The 11,987-nt window shown below is 24.4% G+C and overlaps 1 protein-coding gene across 1 annotated transcript; it reads right to left on the reverse strand.

Annotated features, from left to right (window-relative positions):
• Positions 1–390: 390 nt before the first annotated feature.
• Positions 391–1,681, reverse strand: Phum_PHUM411090 (uncharacterized protein; the record flags this gene model as incomplete). Its single annotated transcript, XM_002428886.1, has 2 exons — positions 391–414; positions 938–1,681. The coding sequence occupies 2 exons, from the start codon at positions 1,679–1,681 to the stop codon at positions 391–393; spliced, it is 768 nt and encodes a 255-aa protein (XP_002428931.1).
• Between the last annotated feature and the right edge of the window lie 10,306 nt (positions 1,682–11,987).

Genomic DNA, 11,987 nt, shown 5'->3' on the forward strand with positions numbered 1-11,987 from the left:
TGTCTCTCTCTCACTCGTATTTTTATGACGGTTGATTATGACTGATGTAAATTAAATAACGTCGGTTAATTAACAAAAAAAATAATTAAAAAATTTGTTTGAACGAAAAAGAAAAAAAAAATGTTGTAAATTGTCGTCGCACGAACGACGATAAAATATTGTTTTTCCAGCACAAAAAAAAAACAATTATTATTATCATTATCATTATTATTATTATTATTATTATTATCATTATCATTATTATTATTGTTATTATTATTAATTATTACTATTATTGGGTTAGGAAAACAATAAGAAAAAAAATTTTTTTAATTTTTCGGACGATGATGTAAAAAAAAAAGGAAAAAAAGGAAAAAAATTTTCTATCGTGGAATTAGAAACTATGACGTGTCACGAATTTAAATGAAATTTCTTCTTTTTTTTTTTTCAAACAATTAAATTTTTGTGAAATTTCCAAAAATTTACAAACGAATTTAAATTCGATGAAATGGGGAGGGGGGAGGAGCGGGAAGAGGGGCGTAGGTAAAAGTGAAAAGAAAGAAAATTTTCTCCTCCTTCTCCTTCTCCTTCTCCACCCCCGTCGGTACCTGAATTATAAAATTAGTTAAAGTAAAAAAAAAAATAATTTTTTTTTTGTTCTTTTGGATTCCTTTTGTCTTAAAAAAAAAAAAAAAAAATTGGAAAATTTTTAAAATTAAATAATTAAAATTTTCATTTTATTTTCTTTGTTCTGAACAAAATTTAAACCTTTTTCAACCTTTTTTTTTTTTAAAAAATATCGGTTTCGATTGTTAAATTATTTCTTTAATGTTTTTTTTTCTACGTATTGTTTACATCGAAAACAAACAAACAAACAAACAAATAAACAAACCTGTTTGAATGAATTGTATGTGTGACCGCAAGAATGTCTTCTATCCTTGTTTAAATTATATCTAACATTATCTTTCAACGGTCCTCCCGTAACAATATCTGAACTATCAACGAGGCTAACATTTTTACCAACATTATCATCACATTTAAATTTTTTACACGTTTTTATTAAATCTTTCTGACTTTCACCGAAAATTTGTTTGTCGTAACTTTGCAAAGAACTCGAAGAACGTACGTCTTTTAATTTTCTTGGATTTTTCCACCTGTCGTCGTGATACCCAATCGAACCCGATCTGCTGGGTAAATAAACGTCGCGTGAATCATCAAATCTAATCATGTCGCCATCGTCCCAAGCTACACTTTTTTGGCACTTTATATTTGTTTCGTTTAATTTTTGGTCCCACGATTCTATTTCTCTTTCCACGTCACTTTGAGACCACGATAAACTTTCAACCATTACACCTTCTCCAATATCATCCCATATTATTTGTCCTGCCGATGGTAAATCTTTACGTGACATTCTCGAATCTGCGATTTCCGTTCTCGCACCGTCAGAGCAACGATGCATGAAATTTTTATTATCTCTACGATAAACCGGACGATATTCGTCGGATCCGTGATCGAACAATTCTCGAAAATCTCGCATTTTATAATGGAGACGATCCGAGGGACCGTCACGTGATATGTTCCATTCGTAACCGTTTAATATATCGTGATCGAAATTGTGATGCGTCGCGCAAGGACTTTTTATTGCTGTTGTTGCTGTTGTTGGTCTCGTAGTTTGCGGATGCACTCTAAATACTTCCGACATTATGCCAGTAATTACTTCCTCAATAAAATCTTCAATCAACTGACGTCATACCTAAAAAAAAAAAAAAATTAAAAAAATTTTTGTAGTTAAACCAAAAAAAAAAGTAATAATTGACAATCGTGTTTAAAAACTTAATTTTATTACGTAATAAACAAAAAAAAGTCTATTTTTTAATAAAATTTTAATAAAACAAACAAACAGACACTTTTGGATTTAAATTTTTATTATTGTTAGACTATAATAAATTTTCTCTTGACATTTCATCACAATGTAAAAAAATTTTTCAAACGAGAGGTTTCCTCCTCCCTCATCCACCCCTTCTTGTCTTATTATAATTAATTAAATTGTTTGTTTGTTTGTTATTTTAAAAAAGGGGGGGAAGGGAAAACTTTAAACAAAAGTTCTTTTGAAAATACTTTTTATATGTTAATAAAAATATTTATATAAAGTGTGAAAAAGATCAAAAGCATCCCTCTTATAAAAAAAAAAAAAGAAAGTCAGGGAGAAAGAGAGAAAGAAAGAAAGAAAGGAAAAAAATGCCTCGAGTGTAATTTTAAGGATGAAAAAACAATAAAATTAGGATTTAAGAATGGAGGGGAGAAGGGGTTGAAAAAAAAATGGCGTCAAATTTTGATTGATATTACGAAACGAGCGAAACGTTTTTCCTTTTTTTTTCTCCCGGTTAAAAAATTTTTTTTATATTTTTTTCACAAGAAAAAAATCGTAATTAAAATATTATTATTATTATCATCATTATTATTATTATTATTATTATTATTATTATTATTATTATTATTATTATTATTATTTAACAAATGAATAATGATTAATTAATTATAAAAAAAAATAAAATTTCAATGTCCGGTTTTTTCTTTTGTTTTGTTTTTTTCCTTTTTCAAAGTTTTTTTTTTTTTTTAAAAAGGAAGAAAGGTAAGAGGGGGAGAGAGGGAAGAGGGGGTATAAAGGGAGGGTTTGAAAAATAAAACAAAAGAAAATTTTTAACTACTCTACGTCTCCGAAAAATTTTTAATTAGCTTTTGATATCATTTTAATTTTGTAAAAGACGAAAATATTTTTTTACATGCGTACGAACATATTAAATTCTCTCAATTATTTTATAGCGCTATAAATGTGTGTGTGTGTTTATAGTCTTTATACAAACTATATTTCTTTAACTTTTGAAATTTTAGACAGAGTAATGAAAAATTTTTTTTTTCCCACATTTTTCGTTTCCTTCTTTTCCATTTCCTTTTTCTTATTTTAAAGTTTTTACATGACTATTAATAAGTGCGTATAAATTTACTTATGCAATCGGAATTATATACATAACTTTATTAATATTTAACATTATAAATCGATCGCCTATATTATTATTATTATCGGGGGGAGGAGGGGAAGGGGGGGAATTTACGATAAGATTTCGTTTATCATTATTAAATTAAAGTGGTTTTAAAATTACTTTTTTTTTCCTTTTCATTTTTAACGTGAATTATTATTGTTTCAAATAAATTATTATTACTTTCGTGGTATTTATTAAAAGGGATTTAAACGTGAAACGAAAAAAAAAAATCCAAACCGGAAACGGAAGTAAAATTAAATATAAAAGTAAAATAAGAAAAAAAAAATTTTTTTGTTTCTCGGATTCATTTTAAACAATTTTCTTCTTTTTTTTTTTTTTGTTCTTTCTTTCTTTCTTTCTCTTTATGACGAATGTTTTTATTAAAATTGATATGACGGTCGTAGATAATAAAAAAAAAAAATAATAATAATAATGATAATAATAATAATAATAAAAATGAAGCCATTTAAAAAAAAGGAAATTTTTTTTTTTTACTTTTTTTTTTCAACGTTAAGTAAATAAAAACATATTTCGTCTCCCCGGTTAGCTTTTTCCCGGTTTATCCCCTTTTTTTTTATTTTTTTAAACCTGGTCTGACTCGAGGTTATTTATTTATTTATTTTTTTTTATTTAAAAGGGTAGAAGGGTCAATAGAAGGGGTTGAAAGTAAAAAAAAAAAGACTTAAATGGCGTTTAAAGAGGGTTGTTAGTGGCGGTTTTGATTGTCATTGTAAATATCGCAACCTTATTGTTAAAAAAAAAAACCCAAACAAAAACAAACGAATCCTTTTTTTTTAAACAAACGTATTATTATTTATCACGTCGGTGATAATAATAATAATGATAATAATAATAACTCACGGTATAATATTATTAGGAAAAAATTAAATTTTTTTTTTCTTTTTTCTTTTCTTTCCAGTCATAAAATTGAATTAAAGAAATAGGAAAAAATGCGTCACGGTAACAATAAGAAGAAAAACAACAACAACAACAGCAACAGTAGCAGAAGAAAAAAAAAAAAAGAAAAATTTATTCGATAGCGATAACTCAAGGAACAAAAAAAAAAAAATAAAATAAAATGAAATGAAATAATTTAAAATGCAACGACGTAAAAAAAAAAAAAAAAAGATTACAACGAATCGTAACGCACAAAAATTTTTTACAATAAACAAACAACAACAACAAAAAAAAGGAAATAAAGTTAAATAAATAAATAAAACGGAAATAATGAAAAAAAAAGCAAAAAAAAAAACGATCGAAAAAAAAGGCATTACTTTTCGGTAAGATGAAAAAAATTTTTTTTTTTTTTTTGTCAAAGATTGAAAAATTTTGGAAAAAAAAACGATTCAAAAAGGATAAACGTGATAAAATATTCTATCGGTAAAAAAAAAAAAAAGAAATTTTATTTGACCTTGTAAAGCAGACGATTTTTTTTTTTTTAAAGAATTGTTCAACCGTTAAAACCAAAATAAAAGTCATTAAAAAAAAAAAGAAAAAGAAATTCCAGAAAGAAAGAGAAGAAAAACGTTTCGACATCCGTTTTATATTTGAAAAAAAAAGATAATTTTTGGCGACGAAAAGTGTTTTACCATTTGGAAAAACCAAAAAGAAAATAATTTCCGGTTCATCCCATCGGATATGGTTACGAAGTGAAAACATTTTCCGGTTAAAAAGCGTTTGGTTATTTTTTTAATTAAAAAAATTTTTTTTTTTTCCTTTTCCTTGTTCTTTTATAGATTAATTATTATTATTATTATTATTAAGCGTGAAAAAACACACTTCCGGTGACTTATTTTTTTATTTTTTTTAATAACGATTCGTCTGTGTTTAAAAACCTTCCGGTAAATAAAACATACGTAATTATTATTATTATTATTATTATTGCGATAGATAAATTAAATTTTTTTTTTTTTATTATTAGTTTCCTGGAATTTTATGGAATTATATATATAATAAATTCGAAAGAAAAATGACCGCATTGATAATAAAATTACCTGGAATTCGTTGGAAAATGATTTCGTTTTCCCACCCCCCACCTCCCGTCTCATTTTTCCAAAAATTTCTCCAGATGATTAAAAAAAAAAAAAATCGTAACAAATTTTTTACTTTTTTTTGTTCCAAATAATAATAATAATAATAATAATAATAATAATAATAATAATAATAATATTGTTAAATGACAACAAAAAACCGGAAATATAAATAAATTTTTAAATTATTTATCATAATTGATCGTGTCAGCATCTTTTATTATTGTCAGTGTCAGCAGACTATATTTTACGTTTAAAAAAAAAAAAACAAAAAACATTTTTTTTTTAAAAGTCAGCACAAAAACATTTTTAAAACTTTCGTGTTTTTGTTTTTATAAAAAAAAAAAAAAAAAAAAATCAACAACAGCAGGATGTAACCAACAGGATTTTCTTAATTTTTGTTTTCAATTAAATTTCCTCTCCCCCGCCTCCCTTCTCCCTCTCTCGTCCCCTCTTTATTCTCTTAATAAAAATTTTACCGTCGTTTTGTTGTTTTTTTTTTTTTTGTTTAAAAACTAAAATGAAAGAATGAAAAAATTTATTAATAAATTTAATAGGAAAAAAAAGAGAGAGAGAGAGGGAAGAGAACAATTTAAAAAAATAAAAGTAATAATAATAATAATAATAATAATTGAAACCTAAAGTGTCAGGTAGGTACCATCTGTGTGAATGTTTTTGTTATTAATAACAGGTTTAATATTATGATTAATTAAAATAATAGTAGAAAGGTAAACCCTAAAATGGTTTAATGGCTAGAAAACTGGACACGTGAATGTGGGGGAGGGCGGAGGGGAAAACAAGGAAAGGATTTTTTTTTGTTTTTTTCTCCCCTCCCTTCCGCTCCTCTCCTCTCTTTCCCGGTTTTAATTTCCACAGAACACCTGAGTCTTTTACTACCACCACAGTACACAGTCTTTAATTAAAAAAAAAAAAAAACAAACAACAACGACAAAAAAAATAAAAAAATAAAATGAATAAAAAAAAACTTTTTTTTTATTTAAAAAAAATTCAAAATTTTAATCTATTTCCGGTTTATTTTTTTTTTTAGAGAGAGAAATAAAAAATAATTTTTAATATTTCATTTTTCTTTTGTTGAATAATTTTATTTTTTCTTTTTTTTTAATCAAGAGTTAAAAAAAAAAAAAAAAGGAGAAAATTCTTTTTTCTTATTTCTCGTTTTTTCATTATTATTTTATCCATCCCGTTCTCTCTCTCTCTCTCCCTCCCCCTTCCCTCATCTTTCTCACTCTCTCTTTTTCTGTTTTCTGCTTTTCATTTTACTTCCTTCCTTCCTTCCCTTTTCCCAACCATTTTTGATTTTGTTTAATGCTTTTATTACCTGAGTCGAATAAACTCGGATTTTCTGAGTCATTAATGACAAATACTAAGCAAAACATTAAACTTTTATTTATTTCAAAAACTAAAAGATTTCAAAAAAAAAAAAATTAAAATTGCCTCATTAACTAAACAAACTTTCTGTTTTTCCTCTCTCTCTCTCTCTTTTACTGAGAGAGAGACAGAGAGAGAGAGAAAGGGAAAAATGAAAAACATAATAATTATTATTTTTTTTTTTTTTTGAAAATTTTATTTAACTAAAAAAAATCAAAAATCAATTTAATTTTTTTTCTGTTACGTTTGAATTTAAAAAAAAAAAACGGAAGTTGAAAAGTGAGAGAAAGAAACAAGAAAAAGAGAGAGAGAAGGAAAGGGGAAGATAGAGAGAGATAGAGAGTGAGGGAAGTTTATATTAATCAATTATAGAAATTTAATATAAAACTCGAGAGAAAAAAAAAGAACATAAAAGTTTGAAGGTTAAAAGTTTGTCAATTTCTTTTTAAAAAAAAAAAAAAACGAACAGATGCTTTTTTCATAGAGTAAGAAAAAAAGAAAAAATTAGCAGAAGACGCAAATGAAAGTTTTTTAAAAAGAAATTATTTTAAATTATAATTAATTCGAAAAAAAAAATTAACTTTTCTTATTATTATATTTATTATTTATTTTATTCTTTTAAAAAAATTTTTTTAGAAAAAATTATTATTATTATTAATAATTGATAAAAAAATGATAATAATAATAATAATAATTTGTTTTTGTGTGTGTGACTATTTATTTTTCTAAATAAAAAGGATTGAAGTGCAAAATTAAGTGAAACTTTAGCAATAGATTGGGAAAAAAATGAAAAGAAAAGAAAAGGAAAAAAAATGCTGGAAATGGCAGGAAAAAGAAATAAATTTGATAGGAAACAGAAAAAGAAATGTTCGAGAAAAAATAAAAATAAAAAGAGAGAGAAAATGACAGAAATGAAAAAAAAAAATGGCGGGTCGTTTTATTTTTATTTAAAAAAAAAAAAAAAAGAAAATTAAATTAAATTAATTACGTAAAAATATTTTTTTTTTTTTTTATTTAAATTAACCGAAAAGCTAAATTTCTCCCCCCTCCCCTTTTCCTTCTCCCCTTCTTCTCATCCCTTCCATTCCGAGATAACATTTATTTAATGATAAAAGAGAAAAATAAAATAAAAATCTCCCCCCCAAACAAAAAAAAGGTACAATTTACGCGTAGGTAGCTGTAGTAGTAATACGGGAAAGTAAAAAATTGTCGTACCTGAATTTTTTTTTTTTTCTTTTCTTCTTCCACGTTTTTTTTTTTTTTTTTACTAACAAACGAATAAAATATAATGTGAGAGTGAGGGAGAGAAAAAAAAGTTTTATTTTTAATTTTTTTTTACGGGGGAGGGGGTTTCTACACCTTCTTGTTTACGGCGGGGGGTTTACGACAATCTTTTTTTTCCTTTTTCTTACAACCTTTTTCTAATAATAAAAAAATTTTCTTTTTTTTTTTTTTGCAAAAATATTTTTATTTGAGTTTTTCGACTTTCGTCAGCTGGTTTTATCGTAAAAAAAAATTTTTTTTTCTTTTTTCTATTTGTTTCTTTATTTTTTCTTACCCCTATCCTCCCCCTTTTCCCCTCCCCAACCCACCAGACCCCTATTCTTATCCAAAAAAAAAGGATCAAAATGTTTTTTAAAAGATTTTTTTTCCTGACAAAAAAACAAAAAAAAATTGTTTATAACCAAATAAAAATTTATTATTATCGACGTTTTATTTGTTATAAATAATTTATTTTATTATTATTATTATAATTAATAAAAATTGTTAAGTTAATAAATAATAATAATAATAAATTTTTCAACAATTTTTTTTACCCCCAATTTTTCTTTTCACTTTTCTGAGTGTAATTTTTTTCTTTTTTTTTTTTCATTTAGTCATCATTAATCATTTTAAATTGTTTTGAAACAAACAACCAACAAACAAACGAACAAAAAAAAGGAATTTTAATCGTTAAACAAACAACAATCAAATATTTTCACGTAATTTTTCCTTTTTTTTCTTTTATTGAGGTAATAATTTGTTTTATGATTAAAGACGAATAAGAAAGAAAAAAAACAAAAAACCAAAAAAAACGTGTTTCACGTATGTTTTATATATGGCAAAAATAATTCTTTTTATAATTAATAAAACAAAACACACTAAGGAAAACTAGTAGTATAAGCGGAATAAAATGAAAAGAAGAAAAAAAAAACAATTTAATAATAAGAAAAATTTTTTTTTTCTCTCTCTCTCTCTCTCTCTCTCATCTTTTTCAATTTTCTTCTGCTTTAGATGCCATTTTTTTTTTTTTTTAAATGAAATTATTAAAATGAAAATTTTTTTTTTTTGTTAAAGGTTTTTAATCGAAAATTTATATGCGTACATAAATTTTATCTCCAATTTTAAAAAAAAAAAAAACTTTTTTTAATTTTTTCATATTATACCTTATAACTTTTTTTTTTTTGATGGAAAAATTTTGATGGACTCCCAAAACGCCTCTCACCCTCCCCACCCCGCCCCCCAGTTTATCCATACCTTTTTCCGGCCTCCCACGCTTAGATTTTTTGATAAATAAATAAGTTTATTAAAAATTAAAAATAATTATTATTAAAAAAAAAAAATTAAAAAAATTTTAACCTCAAAGGAAAATTTAAAAATTTTAATTACCCTATTTTTTTTCCTTTTTTCTCTCTCCCTTTCTCTTTCATTTTAAACTTAATCTTTTTTTATTGTTATTTTTTTCAATTTCTTTTGTTATTAACAAAAAAAAAAAAAATTAATAAAAATGATTCTGTGATGATAATGAAAAAAACAAAATGATGAAATTGTTAGAAAAAAAAAAATCTTATTTCATATTCCGTCGTGTTTTTTTTTTTGTTTGAATTCAAAAAAAGGAAATATTTCACACAGGTTTTTTTTTTGTTTTACCGCGGCCAAGGAGGAAAATGGAAAAATTAAAACGCATGAGAAAATTCAACGGTCGACCGATTCCATTTACAAATTAAACTTTTTATATCATTGCTTGTATGCTATTATTAGCGTACCTTATTAGCGTTATGTGTTCTCCTGCCACATCTCCACAGAAAAAAATTTTTTTTCTTCTAAATATTAATAATTTTCTTCTGCTATCGTATTAAATTACTTCCGTTTCTTTTTCCTTTATATTTATATATTTAATAATTTTACACAATAATTTATTTGTAATTTTATGTAAAAATCAAAATTTAATAATAAATCAAAAAAAAAAAATTTTCTTATAGTAAATAAATCAATTATAAATATCGAATCGATATAAAAATTTTTTTTACGAAGCGAAAAAAAGAGATAAACCGGAAATGTAAAACGATTTCCTTTAAATTATTAAATTAAATTTTTTTTTTTTTCCACGCACAAAAATTTGTAAACACGCACATACGAACGATCGAAAACGATACCAGATACTGTAAAACCGGATGCGATTGTGAAAACAACGAAGATACTAACATAAACTAATACAAACAATCGTGCCAACAGAAAAACCCGCAACGTTGCCAAATTTAAAAAAAAAAGAAAACTACGTGTAAAATTCCCGTTGGAAATTAACGGTTTTCTCTTAATGAGAAAAAAAAAAAAACATCATTTTTTTTTTTCGAATCCAATCGATAATAATAATAGTCATAATAATAATAAAAGAAAAAAGAAAAAAAAATTTTTTTGTTTTGATAATCCGCTAAATTAATTTATTACTTATTTTATTTAAAAAAAAAGAAAAATTTTTATAGTATTTGTTCGATATTTAATAATGTATATTAATATAATATATATATTAATATATATTATATTATATTAATATATAATATATAATATTAATATATAATATATAATATTAATATATATATATATATATATATATATATATATATATATTATAATAATATATATATTAATATATGTTATATGTATTTTTATATATATAATACATATTAATATATATTATATATTTATAAATAAATAAAGAAAAAAACATGAATATTTGCATAAAATTGCATTAAATTAAAATTTTCAAATCTCTAAAAAGTTTTTAATAACTCCATTACATAACCAACTGGCGAACCTCCAATCTCAATAATTTTTTTTTTTACACTCTCTCTGTCTCTCTTTTTAATTTTTTTTATCACTTTTTATACAATTTTTTTTTTTAATTTCCGATGATATGTGCAAACGCGTTTAACATTTAAAAAAAATATATATAAATTTAAACATTTCGAAAATTCTAAAAATCGTTTTTATATTAACAAAAAAAAAAATTTTTTTTCAATTTATCAAACCGGAAATAAATAAATAAATAACTTACGTGTAAAAGATCGTGTAAATCATCAAATCATTTTTTTTTTTTTTTGCGGGGACCCCAGCCGGGCGGATAAAAAAAAAAAAAAATTAAATTAATTTCGCGACGACGACGACGATGATAAAAAAAATCACAATCAATCAACGTATTATTATTATTACTATAACTACTTAAAGTGAAATAATAACCCGATAACGTTTAAAGCCAACGAACGGTTCGACTACTGACGAACGTTTTAACCGTTCGTACACATAAAATCTCGCACACACACACACACACTCACACACACAAAACACAGAACGATAAGCACGAGGGTTGTAAAATTTTTAACTACGCATGACCGGTTATCATCCCGCAATGAAGAATTTTCTCATCCTATTCTTTTCTTTTTTTTTTTTTAAAACAACATCAATTAAATTGTTTTTTTTATCATTATTATCATTATCATTATTATTATTATCATTATTAATAAATTACCTTAATTAATTTAGGTACTCGTCCGTCGGTATCATTTTTTTTTTTTTTTTAAATTTGTAAAAATTGTTCGACCGTTCAATAAATTTTTTTTTTTTTACTTAATTTAATTTATTATTATTAATTAATAAAAGCGGTTAAAATTATTATTATTATTATTATTATTATTATTATTTAATAAAATGAATGATAAGAGAGGAGGAAAAAACACGTGATAAGAAGAAAATAATTAATAAACGATTGATACTATTGATTACGAAAGCTAAACATTAGGATAAAATTTTACTTATCACTCTGGTCTTTTCCTCCCTTTTCTCCTTTCTTCTCTCCTCCTTCCTTTTTTCTCCAGTTTTTCTTTATTGCTTTCTTCTCCAGTTTCCCACACAAACTGGAGCACCGACGGTGACAATGGAGTACCTTTTTTTTTTCTTCTTCTTCTTCTTCTTCTCACAATATCAAATCAATAAACGATCGTTTAATATCCTTATTATCCTAAAAAAAAAAAAAAAATCTGTTGAAAGAGAATGCGAGACAGAGAGAGAGAGAGACAGGGGGAGGGGGGAGACGATTGGGAAAAAGAGAAAGAAAGAAGCGATATTAAAAAATCTCAAGAATTCCGGTTAAAAATATCAAAAAAAAAAAAAAAAATTTTTTTATTGGGGAAAATAAAAAAAAAAAATTTATTATTTTCCGTAAAAAAAAAAAAATTTATACGATTGTGTACGTAATTCAATTCCGTAAAACTTGTGGGAAACCTAAAATCAT

Source organism: Pediculus humanus, genomic scaffold, assembly GCF_000006295.1.
Source record: "Pediculus humanus corporis 1103172108177 genomic scaffold, whole genome shotgun sequence".
Lineage (NCBI taxonomy): Eukaryota > Metazoa > Arthropoda > Insecta > Psocodea > Pediculidae > Pediculus > Pediculus humanus.